At 38.7% G+C, this 17460-nt stretch overlaps 1 protein-coding gene across 3 annotated transcripts in view; it reads left to right on the forward strand.

Moving 5' to 3' along the window:
- LOC124722878 overlaps positions 1–17460 on the forward strand; it is a 169359-nt gene that overhangs the window by 60409 nt on the left and 91490 nt on the right. For all 3 annotated transcript variants that reach the window (XM_047248014.1, XM_047248015.1, XM_047248016.1), the window contains one exon: positions 519–5537. In XM_047248014.1, coding sequence (XP_047103970.1) covers positions 519–5537 — 5019 coding nt within the window. The remainder of the gene's footprint in view (positions 1–518; positions 5538–17460) is intronic.

The raw sequence follows: 17460 nt of genomic DNA on the forward strand, positions 1-17460 counted from the left end.
ATACTTACTTCTTGTGGAAGACTTGTCGAGCCAATATAATTTTAATCATACATTAAGCACAAACTTTGAAGTTTTTATGGTATGGGAAAGTAAGAAACAGACAAGATGATCTTTTTAAGGGCCATGAAAACATATATCTCTGCCAAGAATTCGAACATGCACAACTTAGGAACAGGCTACACAACATGCCACAGAAATAAGCGAGATTAGTGACGAGATATGTGGTGCATATGCCATTTGTTGGTAAGTATCCATGGATTTGTGTGCTATATTTTGGAAAGCTGGTCTGAAGATGCATGTTGAGTGATGTTGAATCATCTAAATTGATATCAGTTATTTGGAAGAGAATACTCTGTATTTATGGTCTGCACATAATATTTAATAGCATCTGTGGTGTAATACAATTGTTGTATTTATGGTCTGCACATAATATTTAATAGCATCTGTGGTGTAATACAATTGTAAACATTTGTTTAATTGCATGAATTCTGTACTAATGGCACTTTTTTCCCCTTTAGAATGGAGATCAACTAAAGCGCTGAAAATGTTGGCTGGGAATCAGTCAGAAGGAGTGGAATTGGGAATGGATCCTTTACTACACAACAAAAGCGAGTCACCAGTATCCAGCAGCCACAATGAAGAAATAAAGCCCAGCAGTAAAAATGGATTTGCAAGTAATGGAAACACACAGGAGGCCCAGCAGCATACGCCTGGAGAAACAAGTCCAAGAACTGCCACAGAAACAAACATACAAACAGAGGAATTTGTCTCTCCTGAAATGAAAACTGATAACGGGGATAAATCTGCAGTTAAAGGATTTACTTGTGCAAGTTTAGATGTGGAAATGGCAACAAGAGCATATTCTACAATAAGTATGAAAACAAATTCACCAGACAGCACTGATACTTATTCTCAAATAAAGATTGAAACAGAAGCGTGTGGAAGTGTAGGCAATGAAATTAAATCAGGAACAGATCCTAAAATAAACATAAAACATGAAAAACCAAACTTCATGAATTGTTCTCCTCAGATAATGGTGGGATGTGAACATACACCTAAAGATGAACAAGGGAAGTGTGCATTTTGTAAGTTTGAACAGTTGCTCCCAGGAGAAGAAAGTAACAACAGCGATCTAGATAATTATATGATGTGTGAGCTTGAGGCTGACGTCCAAAACAGGAATTTATCCACTTCATCCTGCCTCTCCGAGGAAAGTCTACAAAAGGAAAACTGCTTTTCCAAAAATGTTTGTCAGCTTGAATGTGGTAATGGTGAGTGTGGGTACCAGGCAGCAAATTGTGCAGAATATGTTAGAGAGGGAGAGACACCATTAAATAAAAGTACTGAAAGTGAGAATTCAGTAAACAACTGCAGACAGCTTGAGGTTACTGATGTGTTTAAAAACCGGGAAGATTCTTACTGTGTCTCCAACATTGGTGAAATGTCTTCAGTTAGTGGAGGAGAAGTGCATACAAATGCCAAAGAGGTCACCAGTGCACCATTTGAAGTTAGTCTATTGAACAAGGGTGACTATAATGACCAGGCATCATGTTCTACCAGGATGTCTTCAAGCCCACTGTCAGGCTCTGTACTGCTGTCCAGTGGTTATGTTGATAGAATTGCTGTTGCTGTACCACCAGTAACTGTAGCGTGTGACACCAGAATTACTTGTGGACAGGACAGTATATGTAATGACAATAAGGTTGTTAATCAGGATGGTTTATTAGGTGAATTTGTGACTTTACCTTTCACACAAAAAAATACACACAGTAAGCATACATTTGACCTGGAAAATATTGATATCATTCAAGGAAAGACCTCAGATCATATTTGGTCACCATTGTTAGCTGCTGAAACAAGTGATGTTAGCGTTGAAGACAAGGATGCTGAAGATAAGGTGTCTGGTTGGCTTCGGGACACAGAACAAAGTTATTGTACAGACACTGCAGCAGTATGTCACACCGTACCAGTAGACGAAGATCATGGTGAAGCACTGTGTTCCAGAAAAGTGATGGATCGTGTGACTGACCAGAGTTCCAGTGATGTGACAGAATCTTCTATTGCATCATTAAGCAGTAGCAACTCCTCTAAAGACGTGCGAGAACATAATGGTGTTAGGAAACACACTCGATGTAGTAAAGTGGACAGACTGGCGAACATCATCATTGATGGCAAGAAAATTATGATATTAATGCGTGGTCTCCCGGGTAGTGGTAAATCAACTCTAGCTAGGCATCTAGTACGCTCCACAATGGGAGAGGAACCTCATAGGTTCATCCATTCTACTGATAATTTTTTTACAGTGTGTGGTAAAGGTCGATACAAATTTAATCCCAAATTTTTGCATGAGGCACACACGTGGAATGTAAAGAGAGTTTTGGCAGATGCTGTGAAAGGCATCACTCCTATTATTGTGGATAATACCAACCTGGAGGCATCTGAAATGCGACCCTATGCGACCATTGCCGTTCGTCATGGGTACCGCATCGAATTTCTTGAACCTAATACATACTGGCGCTACTTTGTTGCAGAATGTGCAAGGAGAAATACACACGGTGTCCCTATCCAGCGAGTGGCAGATATGATGCATCGCTTTGACAGATCTATTACGGTAGCCGGTCTTCTTGGTATGTACCATTTGCAGCTGGATGCCTCTGAACTAATTCAGCCTCATGTTGTCACTACAAGAATGCCAAAGCACAGACGTAAAAAACGTAAAAGGAATAGGTTGAAACGCAAAATACGAAAATCACTTTCAGAAGAAAAACTGATGATGGATGGTGATAACATTCTAAATCTGTCAAAAACCTCAGATATCGTATCATGTGGTACATCATATGATTCTAACTGTACAATATTTTCCAATGTTGTTGGTGAGAAAACAAATGTATTTTCAAAGGCTGTAGGGGAAACTGAAAGCAGCCTATTGCAAAAGGGTGAATCCATTGTACATGAAAATAATCAAGACTCAGCTTCACCTGGAACATATACAGTAGATGGACTTAGGTCTTTGAAACCTGTAGTTGCTCATTTGGAAGGCACTGAGGAGAATGTGGATAATCAGCAAGTAGAAAGAGCAGCTGCAGTGACTGAAGACTTGAGTAACCCTGGCCTAGACACAAGAAAAGTTGTTGATGATCTTTTAAATGAAGAAATCGGACGAGAATGTAGTGCCTCACCAAATGAATATGTACTTGTGAAAAACAGCGAATTTATATTTCAAAAACCACACAATATTCATAAATGGCTGTCGGAACGACCACCCTGGGTAGAGAATGAAAAAAATTGTACTCTCAGTAACACACTTCCCAGTCATGTAAATGAAGAGAATACTGACAATGAATTATCAAAAACTCTGGAGAACGATAACATTCAACTGAATTTTAATTTTGATAGACAAGTTAACAGACTAATGGAAGCCATGGATCATGAGGAAACTGCAGAGCTGCGAAGTTTGGATGGTGGAAACTGTGGAAAAACTGAATTTGAAAAAACAGAACATGTTATTGGAGATGACTGTAAAAGGTGTTCAGTAGATACTACATTTCCTGCCCATCAGAGTTCTGATACAAGTAACGAATTTGTGGTTACAGAAAAGTCTAAACAAAACTTCTCTGAAAGTGTGAGCAGACTAGAAATTGATGATAAGAATGAGGACTCAGCTAAGAAATCAAGTAATGGTAACTACAAAATATGGAAGTGTGGAGAAAAATTGGCAAGTGCTGCTCAGCACACTGAGCCCACTGCAGTAAATGATCAAACAACAGCAAATGCTGAGAATAACTATGTATTGTGGGATTTAGAACATGGGAATGTTTGGGGTGGTGAGGACCCGAAACCAAGTGTCAGCGTACCCATCGAGGAAGACCTCTGTCTTCCGAAACCACCTCGTATTAGTCGTAAGAAACTACCTGTGAAGGATTTTCTTAAGGAAAGTCTACATAACTTGTCACAAAATGCTACACGTCCAGTACAAGAACTAGATCAGTGGGACACTGTAGAAGATCCTTTATCTTCATGGGAAAATAGGAAGAAAAACAATAATATGTCCACAGATGTAAGGAGGAGAGAGGATCATTCAAATGCATCCTCAAAAGATTCGCAAGGAAAATTTGTACCTCAACCACAGAGGTCTTTAGGATGCTTTTCTCGGTCACGCAAATCTGCTTCCAGTGTATCTCAGAGGCAGTCACCGTCTGAAATTTCAGATACTGCACATAAAATACGAGATATGCGACCTCCGAGATCATTATCTGCTGCAGGTAATTATGCTGTAAATGACAGGTCTAACTGGTCTAAATATTGTTCTTCTATAGAACCCACAGCTTGGAAATCAGAGCAGAATTTAACACCTGAAACATTATTGCATCAGTGTAAAGCTTTTCCAGGTACTTTTGAAGTAACAGATGGAAAGACATTGGTCAAAGATTCAATATATACAGATTGTATAACAAATACACATTACTCAGATTTTTTACTGTTGCAGCAAGTTAACAGCAGTAAAGAGATTCCCAGTGATGTCAAAATAATAGTTGGAAGTTGTTATGCACCCATCACAGACAAAGGCAGTGCTGTAGTGCAGCCTGCAATGTCTCCCCATCTGCGCCAAAGTGGGAAGTCAGTATTTGACAAAAGTTCCATGACAGAACATGAAGAAAATTTTACAAAGTTCTCTGAAACTGAATTTAAAGAACTACTTAGAGCTTTTCCTGCCGTCCCCATACCTCACTTACAAGAGATATTTCAGAAATGCAATAGGGATATAAACTGGACTGTTGATGTGCTATTGGAGCTAGATTATAAGGGAGTAGAAGAGTCCCCTGGGATACAGATGGCCTTGGAGCCATGTACTCTTAAGATTTCAGATAAATCTGAAAACGACCTTCAAATTGGTGTTTTGCCATCAGTGGTGACAGAAAAAACTGATCAACAGTCTTCATACTCAAATACAAGGCACACATCTGAAGAATGTTGGCAGCCATCTGAATTAAAAAGTTGGCAGTATGAAAAAGAAACTGATAAGACAAATGCTACACCGACACGGCTCTCTCCCAGCAGAACCATTCGAAAAGATAAAAATATTTCACCCACAGCAAAAGAGCTGAAAGAGCATATTGAACAAAATATAGTGCTAAATAAGAACTGCTATTCAGAACACACACTGAGAATTAGGAAAATGAGGCACGGGGAATTATTAGACATGGGTGAGGTAACTACTAGTTCGAATAAAAACAATGACACCATCTTGCAGATTGAGGATTGTGATGAGGTCTCAGCTTCTCATGGAGTAATTGGATCCTCAGCCAAACAGAATATTCTGGAACCGACTGCTTCAGGTGCCATGTTATACCCAGAGAATGCTGTTACTGATGCAGTTGTTGAGCATAATAATCAGAATAGTGACATTTCTTCTACAAACAGTGATGAGGCAACAGGAATTTCTGACAGTGAAGCTTTTGTTGACATAAAACTTGGGGAGGAATTTGTGTCACAACTTCATGAGCTATTTGGGAAGTCATCTTATACAACAGTATGTGGTAAGTGACATTAATATACATTAATTTTGTTCATTTGTAGAATTTATGTCATTAAAATTTTGTGCATGTTGATCTTTTAAATTATGTAGTGAGGTGTGAGGCTGTTGATATAGGAGAAGAATGTTAGTTGCAGGTGAAAGTTTTAAGTCACTGTATGAAATATTTGAACTTTACTATTCACAAATCTGGTACAGTAAAACTGCTCAAAATGGAAGTACATGGGACTGAAACAATTTTCTGAATTGGACAAGTTTCCAGATTACACAAAACACATTAGGCTACATGAAATTTGGCAGGTATCATGAAGTATAGATTTGTAATTGTGCACATATTTATGTACCTTCACTCCTGCACAGTAGATATTCATTTACTGCATATTGTACAACGGAGCACCAGACTTTACAGAAATAAATAAATAATGCTGCATTTCTGCATTGTTTCTCTAACATTAAATTTGTTTATTGTTGTATGTACATGCATATTATTCTCGCATTTATTTGCCTTACATTTCATTTTTTGCCACTTTTCCCCTGTTCAAAACGTTTATTCTATGCATATTTTTTGCACTATAAAATGGTTCCAACAGCTTGGGACAATTTGAGTGTGCTGCAAATTGCATAACATAGTTTCTGAATGCAATAGCATCATCAGGCATGTTAATTTTTCTAGGAACGTAATTTTGCTTCCCTTCTTCTTCCTTTGTTTATTCTTGATCGTCTTCTGTGTTGCGGATTTCTATTAAAATGTGTTGCTGAAGTAAAAGTAGAGTGAGTGGACAGGGAGTCATTACTTCGAATGTAGTCATCTGCGCTACATGGAATGTTTCGCATTTTAATTAATTCACTATTAGGTTGTACAGTATTGTCCTTCATTTTGTTGCTACTCTTTCCTGCATGTTCTTAACTTTCGCACACACTTCATGTCACACGATGTGGTGAATAGTTACATAAAACTGTCAAGCCATCATGTAGAAGTCAAATTCCTTATTTCCAAGCTCTTCAGTGACTTTTGGAACCTCTCTCTGCAACATGGGTCCAGACAAAGCTAAGTTTTTTTGACTCACTACTTACGAACCATTCCCACACTATCTCGTTAATTTCTTCATTTCCTGTCTTCTTCCCTTTCATTTGCCCATCCTCTTTCATCCACCTTATCCCTGTTTCTTAAGGTATCATAAATTTGTGTTTTACCCCATTTCAAACACAAGAGTTTCTTTCTCACATGCCACGACTACCTTAATCTTTTCGTTAAATGTTACAGACACATACTTTTTGTTTGACGTCATGTTACCGGCCTCATTTAATGTTCTGCTAGTGAACTGAAATTGACAAAAGATAATGCACACAGTGCATTTATTTGAATGCTCGGCCTTCCTGGGTAAAACCATTGTTTCACCGAACAACACCCACCTCTTTCACTGCTCATATTGCAGCAGTGTGTTTGTAAGTGCGCAACAGTGTTACAGTGCGCTCCAGCGTGCATCAGTAATAATGGTAAATGAGAAAAGCTGGCAAACAACACGCTTTGATGCCCACACCCATAACGCAGCCCTGCTCCAAAACTCTTTTTTTTTTTTCTTGATTTTGCACTGCTCAACATCATTGTCATGGGTATTCAGTCTTTGTGTTAATACATGACCTGGGACAACCAGGAGATCTGGGAAAAACCTGGGAATTTTTTCATCCGGAAGAAAACCGGGAAAAACCCGGGAATTTTTTAGAATTCTGAGAATTTTTCATTGTTATAGTTTTCAGTTAAATTTTTATAATTTCAGCTGGTAAGAACCGATACTCTAACAAAGGGTATTACTGTATCCCGTTACTACAGAATAATACTGCAGCAATAAAACATGAACGAGAGAAACTACGAAAATAACACTTCAGTTCCAAAGGAAATGCACCACATACAATAACAAAACACAGTGCTCATACAAGCGTCTGCCAAATTCATATTCTTGAGGGGGGGGGGGAAACCTTGTTTCACAAAGCGTCTAGCATCCAGCGCACGTTGGTCAATCGATTATTCATATGATTTTGAAATGCATCACTGTCGATTTCTTAGCATTTTTGAACATACTGCAAGCTGATTTCTGAATGAATCATAAGTTGATTTTTGAATGCATGCATAGTGTATGTGATGTCTCTGCTAGAAGAATCTCGGTTGCATCTACAAATAAACTTTCCTGCAAACAAAAGGGGACGAGGCTATATGAGCTGAGCGGAATAAAGCCAAACAGGTGAGTGCCAATCACTGTTTGTTATGTGGTTGTGACGACGTTTGTGAATGATCAGCTTTGTTATAATTACTAGTGAAATTGATAGTTTCAGACTACCAGAGTGCAAATAAACAACAAACAGATAAGAAAGATTACATATTATCTTCTTGGTGTATCCAAGAAAATGAAATGTTGACAGAAAAGTTTTGACCAGATTGTTACACTTACTAGTGTAAAGTCCCCAGCTAGCAGCTGCTTAAGTTCAATTATGGGAGTCGCGCAGAAAACGTGTTATACGGACATGTAATAACACCTAACCAGAGAATAAACGCGGGATAACTAAACAGGTGATTGTGGCAGGGTTAGTGAAGCTAACCAGAGAATGAGTCTTAACATTGGCAGGAATAGTTACAGAATTATTGATGACAAGATTGTTAGTTGCAATGAGGAAGGAGGAGAAACAGGAACATCACACAAATTATTTAAGAATATGACAATTCCAAATGTACACAAAAATTTTGTGCTACTACTTTTCGATCTCATGCTTGAGAAACTGGAGTGTATGAATGAAATGTGAAACTATTTCCTAACATAAAGCTTTTTGCTATTAGTAGGCTTAATAGGCATGTGATATTGGTACTTTGTGAATTACATTGTGTCATGCTATAAAATGACCATTTGTGCCAAAACAGTCTCGTTTATTTGGTGTGTGTTACAACTGCTGCAAATCTGTAATTCTTTTTTTTTTTAAAAAAGAGGGGCAGGCCAACTGGGAGCAGGAGAGGCACCACAGGACATTTTAATTCCCACTTTCATGAATATAGTTTGATGACATCCATTACAAAATATACAAGTTTGAATTCCACAGAGGGAAATACAGTGACATGTGATAGAAGAATGCTGTGTGAAGAGGCGTGGCACTGCATTTTGGCAGACTGTTCAGAAAGATGTGCTCTACAAAATGAACATTTTTTGAAAAGTCGATTTTTAAAATTTTTGTCATTCAATCTCAAACCCTTGGGGGGGGGGGGGGGGGTTAGAAATATCGTAGATCCAGGGCAGATGTGCAGAGCAGTCTGTGTTGTAGTGGGGAGGTGGGTACTCTACAAGTGACCCATGTTTATGTTTAGTGATTTTGCTGTTTCCTCTTCATTTACTGCGCTCACGTCAAACGAAAACAAAACGGATTTCTGTGGCTGGCAGCTATCAAGTGAATTAAAATACCTTCACATAATTACAGAGGGTTAAAATGTTATTAGTTTCAGATCCTATTTTATTTCCACTTTTCTGACAGCCAGGCATGAATCGCGTTGCAGAACAACGTAGTTATTTTTGTCGGTTTGCTAAAGAGATTTGGCTTTTATTAATCTTTTCCAATGAGGCAGTCAATTTATTTGAAACAAAGTGTTTTATTTCACACTACTGGCTAGTTTCAACTGTTTGCTGCATTTCAAGTGCACGTTTTCATCTTCTAGCACGTATGGCATTATGCCATAATAAAGAACCAAACATGAGATAATATAGCACTGGTAGTCCAAGAAAACTTACACTGAAAAGCTTAATGTCAGGTCGAGGCCTACTTCATTGGGAATGTAGACATGCGAATGTGCACTATAAGCCGAATTATGTATTGTAATATGGTTCACAAAATTCTGATGCTCTTGCAGTATCCTCTGATGTCTTGTTTCTTTTATGAGACAATGTGAGATCTTTAAATGTGTTACACGTGTGAACATATGGGCTTCCTACGTCATTGTAGCTGCGCAAGAGCCGTGATGCCTGTTATCTGGTGCTCTCTGGCAAACTGATTTCTTAAATCACAGAGCGTTTGACTCTCATTTAAAAATCAACTCTTTGAGGACAAGCCATTTAGAAGAATTTCGAGCCCAGAAGATTACATTTGTGTTCACGTTACATGTGAAAGCTTAGCTTCTCTTGGAGCTTCTTAATTTGTAGGCATTGGAGAGCAGACATGGTATTTACGATGCTAATCACTTGCACTCCCGTCACTTATTATGAATACTTTTATTCTCACAGCATATGCACAATGTGTGTAGCATAGAGCACGTACTACAGAGAATTGGTCTAGTAAAGATGCAGTTGTTAGCTCTGCGGTAGGGTAGCAATATTATTGTGGGGTGAGCCAGTGGTTTTACATCTCCAGAAATCTTTTAGAGACCAATATTATATGTGAAAACTTTGCTTTCCTTGTAGCAACACTGTGTATATTAATTTAAACCATTAACTTTTCCTACTAGTGTATTCTTGCTACTTAACAGTGATGTTGCTGTTGGCTAACATCATCACATGTCCTATGCTCTGTCATTGGGTGGCGAGATCATGTGACATGAGCCGTGACTGGCTTACAAAAGTGCATTGCAATCTCGATTTCAATGCTTTGGAAAGTAACATGCGGTGTTTGGTGGAATTCACATTTATACTTTCGTAATATGAAAATATGCAGTGTACAAGTTGATACACGTGAAAGATCTTTCAAAAATGTGTTTTTTTCCCCCCCTCCTGAGTTTCATTTTCTATAGTGCCGAGAAATTCTATGCTGGTGTATAAAACCATAGCCATTCAAAGGATTGATAAGTTTTACAGTTCCGAGGGAAAGTATACTGTCACTTAACACGGAAAAAGTGTATTTTCACCCAGGAGAAAATTTATTTTTAAGCAGGAAATCCGGAAAAAATCAGAAATTTTTTTTCCTTGTCCGCGTATACACCCTGTAATAGTAGTGTCCTTTTACAGTCATGAATAACTAATGTATGCTGTAATACAGCAGTGCTGTATAAAGTCTTTCTGCATTTTGCAATTAATTATCAATTAAATCTTAAAATTTGCATCCGGTTTCCGTGTTAGGCACATTCTGCTTTATACGAAATATTAGCATGTTGTTGTTGTGGTCTTCAGTCCAGAGACTGGTTTGATGCAGCTCTCCATGCTACTCTATCCTGTGCAAGCTTCTTCATCTCCCAGTACCTACTGCAACCTACATCCTTCTAAATCTGTTTAGTGTATTCATCTCTTGGTCTCCCTCTACGATTTTTACCCTCCACACTGCCCTCCAGTACTAAATTGGTGATCCCTTGATGCCTCAAAATATGCCCTACCAACCGATCCCTTCTTCTAGTCAAATTGTGCCATAAATTTCTCTTCTCTACAATTCTATTCAGTACCTCCTCATTAGTTACATGATCTACCCATCTAATCATCAGCATTCTTCTGTAGCACCACATTTCAAAAGCTTCTATTCTCTTCTTGTCTAAACTATTTATCATCCATGTTTCATTTCCATAGATGGCTACACTCCATACAAATACTTTCAGAAACGACTTCCTGACACTTAAATCTATACTCGATGTTAACAAATTTCTCTTCTTCAGAAATGCTTTCCTTGCCATTGACAGTCTACACTTTATATCCTCTCTACTTTGACCATCATCAGTTATTTTGCTCCCCAAATAGCAAAACTCATTTACTACTTTAAGCATCTCATTTCCTAATCTAATTCCCGAACCAACACCCGACTTAATTCGACTACATTCCATTATCCTCGTTTTGCTTTTGTTGATGTTCATCTTATACCCTAGCTTCAAGACACTGTCCATTCTGTTCACTGCTCTTCCAAGTCCTTTGCTGTCTCTGACAGGATTACAATGTCATCGACGAACCTCAAAGTTTTTATTTCTTCTCCATGGATTTTAATACCTACTCCAATTTTTTCTTTTGTTTCCTTTACTGCTTGCTCAGTATACAGATTGAATAACATTGGGGAGAGGCTACAACCCTGTCTCACTCCCTTCCCAACTGCTGCTTCCCTTTCATGCCCTTCAACTCTTACAACTGCCATCTGGTTTCTGTACAAATTGTAAATAGCCATTTGCTCCCTGTATTTTACCCCTGCCACCTTCAGAATTTGAAAGAGGGTATTCCAGTCAACATTGTCAAAAGCTTTCTCTAATCCTACAAATGCTAGAAGCATAGGTTTGCCTTTCCTTAATCTTTCTTCTAAGATAAGTCGTAGGGTCAGTACTGCCTCACGTGTTCCAACATTTCTACGGAATCCAAACTGATCTTCCCCGAGGTCGGCTTCTACCAGTTTTTCCATTCGTCTGCAAAGAATTCATGTTAGTATTTCACAGCCGTGGCTTGTTAAACTAATAAGTCGGTAATTTTCACATCTGTCAACACCTGCTTTCTTTGAGATTGGAATTATTATATTCTTCTTGAAGTCTGAGGCTATTTCACCTGCGTTATACATCTTGCTCACTAGATGGTGGAGTTTTGTTAGGCTGTCAGTTGTACTAATGGAATGTTGTCTACTACCGGGGCCTTTTTTCGTCAAACTCTTGGTCAAACTCTTCACGCAGTATCATATCTCCTATTTCATCTTCATCTACATTCTCTTCAATTTCCATAATATTGTCCTCAAGAACATTGCCCTTGTATAGACCTTCTATATACTCCTTCCACCTTTCTGCTTTCCCTTCTTTGCTTGGAACTGGGTTTCCATCTGAGCTCTTGATATTCATACAAGTGGTTCTCTTTTCTCCAAAGGTCTCTTTAATTTTCCTGTAGGCGGTATCTATCTTACCCCTAGTGATATGCACCTCTACATCCTTACATTTGTCCTCTAGCCGTCCCTGCTTAGCCATTCTGCACTTCCTGTTGATCTCATTTTTGAGACGTTTGTATACCTTTTTGCTTGCTTCATTTACTGCATTTTGATATTTTCTCCTTTCATCAATTAAATTCAATATTTCTTCTGTTACCCCAGGATTTCTATTCGCCCTTGTCTTTTTACCTACTTGATCGTCTGCTGCCTTCACTACTTCATCCCTCAGAGCTACCCATTCTTCTTCTACTGTATTTCTTTCCCCCATTCTTGTCAATCGTTCCCTAATGCTCTCCCTGAAACTCTCTACAATCTTTGGTTCTTTCAGTTTATCCAGGTCCCATTTCCTTAAATTCCCACCTTTTTGCAGTTTCTTCAGTTTTAATCTATAGTTCATAACCAATAGATTGTGGTCAGAGTCCACATCTGCCCCTGGAAATGTCTTACAATTTAAAATCTGGTTCCTGAATCTCTGTCTTACCATTATATAATCTGTCTGAAACCTTCCAGTATCTCCAGGCTTCTTCCATGTATACAACCTTCTTTCATGATTCTTGAACCAAGTGTTAGCTATGATTAAGTTTCGCTCTGTGCTCAATTCTACCAGGCGGCTTCCTCTTTCATTCCTTACTCCCATTCCATATTCACCTTCTATGTTTCCTTCTCTTCCTTTTCCTACTATCGAGTTCCAGTCACCCATGACTATTAAATTTTCGTCTCCCTTCACTATCATTAAATTTTCGTCTGCCTTCACTATCTGAATAGTTTCTTTTATCTCATCATACATTTCATCAATCTCTTCGTCATCTGTGGAGCTAGTTGGCATATAAACTTGATAGGCGTGGGCTTCATATATATCTTGGCCATGATAATGTGTTCACTATGCTGTTTGTAGTAGCTTACCCGCATTCCTATTTTCCTATTCATTATTAAACCTACTGCTGCATTACGCCTATTTGATTTTGTATTTATAACCCTGTATTCATCTGACCAGAAGTGTTGTTTCTCCTGCCTCCGAACTTCACTAATTCCCACTATATCTAGCTTTAACCTATCCATTTCCCTTTTTAAATTTTCTAACCTACTTGCCCGATTAAGTGACCTGACATTCCATGCTCTGATCCATAGAACTCCTGTTTACTTTCTCCTGACAACAACGTCCTCCTGAGTAGTCCCCACCCGGAGATCGAAATGGGGGACCATTTTACGTCCGGAATATTTTACCCAAGAGGACGCCATCATCATTTAACCATACAGTAAAGCTGCATGCCCTCGGGAAAAATTACGGCTGTAGTTTCCCCTTGCTTTCAGCCGTTCGCAGTACCAGCACAGCAAGGCCATTTTGGTTAGTGTTACAATGCCAGATCAGTCAGTCATCCAGACTGTTGCCCCTGCAACTACTGAAAAGGCTGCTGCCCCTCTTCAGGAACCACACGTTGGTCTCACCTCTCAACAGATACCCCTCTGTTGTGGTTGCACCTACGGTACGGCTATATGTATCGCTGAGGCACGCAAGCCTCCCCACCAACGGCAAGGTCCATGGTTCATGAGGGGGCTTATAATAGTGTATTGAATGCATCGGGACTGAAATAGTTCTACGGTTCGGACAGATTTCTGAATTATACACATTCCGCTTTGATCTAGTTTTACTGTATATTGGTGTACACTTTTGCATTCTTTGTACTATTCTGTATCACAATAAATTATGTTTTGTGTCCCAAATTGATGATGTGGATCATTTTAAACAAGATCTTCACATTTGTAAAAGATTGGTTTGTTTTTTATTCCTTATTCTATGGAAGGCGAATGACCCTGTGGACTTTCCATTTTATGACATTGTTTAGTAGCCATCAGCACTATCTAAAAGATATGACAGCTGGTTTTTATTTTTGTTTAGTAATAAGAAACAGATAGGGACTGTGTTTGTTGTGTGCACACACATTGTGAATTAGCCTCTGTCTAGAAACAGCTAGAACTGTGGTGGTGATGGTCAACAGGCTTCAGTATACTGCTGTAAGCTGCAGTGATGTTTGGGCACCAGTGATGAAAGTTAAGGCACCTCTGGTGCCTCTGGACTCTACTGGCAACCCCAGTGCCACTGCACCTCCAGATGCGAAACATCTGACCAGTTTTTACTCGGGTGGAAGACAAATGTGAGAACATATCTGGGTGAACACAGAATGCCTTGTCTGTTGAGCCAATGGCCGATTTTACTGAACAATCACAAAGGGTGGGTTTGTTCATCACTGGGAGTTCTAACAAGGGAGCCCTTGAGGGAAATAGCAAGCAGGTCCTGAAAGAAAGATAATGCGATCTGTGTTTGCTTGCCAAGGTATAGAGGAATTCTGCTACCTGCTGTGAAAACAGCAGCAAATAGTATCTCATGTCAGCACAAATGACGCTTGCTGCCTAGGTTCTGAGATATCCTCAGTTGCTTTATATGGTTGGATTAATTGGTGAAGACAGCTAACTTCGCCTATAGGATGGAATGCAGCTCACTGTTTGTAGAATTGTACACAGAAACATTTACAGTTTTTAGTTTGGAGCCAAGCTGAAGATCTAAGCCAGAGACTCATACAATTCTGTGTCAATCCCCCCCACCCACCCACCCACCGGATACAAAATTCTCAATCTCCACTGTTGGAGGAGAATTGGGAAGTGGCTACGTGGGTAGTAGAGTACATGTGCCATGCATATAGAGTTTTTCAAGTTGGAGGAAGCTCTTCTTAGGGTCAGTGATGATCTGCAGGCCGAAAATGAAAAGTTCAGCAACTTTACAGTACTTTTGTTCTTGCAGATTGGAAATATGCTGGAGGAGCATCCATGGTAAGGTCCCAGAAGTAGTATTGCTTATTAAACATAATAATGCTCACCTAGTATTAAAAACAGAAAGGTGACTGAAATTAGAAGCAAATAACAACAGAAGTCTACATCCAAATTGGACCATATATTGCAAGGATAGGACAGGTGCCAATGATGGTGATGTATTTGTTGCCATAAAGAATTCAAAAATACCTTGTGAGATTACAACATAATCCGAATGTGAAATAATCTGGCTAAACGTAAGCATCAATGGTGAGTTAAACATAGTAATTGGATACTTTTATAGACCACCTTCCTCAGGAATGCTTGGAGAATATTGTAAGTATGTGCTGATCAAGGTTGCAAGGGATGATAAAAGACCCACCTTGGTACAAAAGCTGTGTTGGAAAATTAATATGGAAGCAGAGAGAGTTTCATCACAGATTTAAATAAAAGCAAAGTCCAGTTGACAAACAAAAGTTGAATGAAGCCAAAATAATCATAAGGAGAACAGTGCTAGAAATGTTCATTGAGTTTGAAAGCCTATTTTGTCAACCTAAGAAGGATTGGTCTTACGTAAAGTCAGTAAACAGATCAAAATCGTCCATTAATTGCACATTGGCCATAATGGCGCTGAAACGGAAGATGACGAAGGCCGAAATACTTAATTTGTTATTCAGAAAATCTTTTACTGCAGAAGATCGTAATATGGTTCCTCGTTTAAATCATTGCACGAATGCTCAGATGGCAGATATTGAGGCAAGTTATTGTGGAATAGAAAATTAGTTAAATTTCTAAATAGTGGAAAGGAATATGGACCAGATGAGATACCTGTGAGAACCTACATACATTATGCAAAAGAAATTGTTCCCTTTCAAACAGTAGTTTATCATAGTCACTATGACACTGAAGGGTACCACATAAGTGGGAAAAAGCACAGGTCATTCCGGTGTTCCAGACGGGTCACTGAATTGAAGCACATAATTATAGGTATCTATTAATGATTTCATTCTGTTGCAGACTTATGCAACTTGTTGTGTGCTCACCAATTACATATGTTTGGAGAACAAAAACCTCCTCTGCAAAAACCAAGAGTGATTCCATAAACAAATTTTGAAAAACACGGCCCTCTCTGTTTGTTCACGGATTCCAAAGCATTACGGATAAAAGCAACCAAGGTGACATCATGTTCCATGACTTTGAGAAGGCATTTGATATAGTTCTGCACTGTCATTCAGTAAACAGAATATTAGCTTACTGACTATTGAACCAGATTTGTGTATGGACTTTCTATTATTATTATACATTATTTTGAATAAAATAATTGTGGGTATTGGGCAATGTCATTATAGTGTCCCGTTGAAGCCTGTGAACTTATTCTTAATGGGATGAAATCAACAAATGTAGAAGTAATTTATAGAATAGCCCAAGGAGATGTTACAGGACCATTACTTTTTATAGTTATATAAATTATCTAGTGGATAACATCAGAAACTCCATGAGGATTTCTGCAAATGATGATGTTGCATATAAGAAGATTATAATGCCAGAAGACTGTACAGAAATGCAGGAAGACCTCCGGAGGATGAATGGCTGATGCAGGGACTGGCAGTTGACTATGAACATAAATAAATGTAACATATTGTGTGTAAATAGGTGAAGAGATCCACTACTGTTCAGTTATGCCAATGGGGGGAAATCACATTTGAATGATTTTTTTTTTATCAAAATGATGCGGAATGAGTCAGTTTGCAGGATATGTGTACATGAATAGCATTAACATTAATGAACACATTTTGGGTGATTTATTTATTTATTTATTTTAATGAAAAGTAGGTGCCAGGCTGTGATTCATTGGAAAAATCTTAAGGCAATGTAATTCATCTGCAAAAGAAGAGGAGTTGAGCAACATGTTTCTTTTGATGTTGACTCCATCATTTCATGACTTTTCTTATGCTTTGGCTTCCTGAGGTTTGTTTCATAAGGTCTGGCTTCTCTAACTTTGGGAGCACCACTGGTCGAAGTTCTTGGCACTGCCACCTTGGTTGCTCCAGAACACTGTGAAGTCACCATGGACTAGAGATTAGAAATGAGCTCCGTAAACTCATATTAAACTTGCCACTGGGTTCTGTGACATCATCTTTGAGTGCGCCTTTTACATATGTTTGGAGACAACTTGCCAGTCTCTACCGCTGCGCATGTAACCGACAACGTGTCACTTGAGTCTGTTGGTAGGTGCAAGTGTACTACACCAACATGGAAAGGAGAATAAGTACACAAGTTTG

This window comes from Schistocerca piceifrons, chromosome X, assembly GCF_021461385.2.
Source record: "Schistocerca piceifrons isolate TAMUIC-IGC-003096 chromosome X, iqSchPice1.1, whole genome shotgun sequence".
Classification (NCBI taxonomy): Eukaryota; Metazoa; Arthropoda; class Insecta; order Orthoptera; family Acrididae; genus Schistocerca; species Schistocerca piceifrons.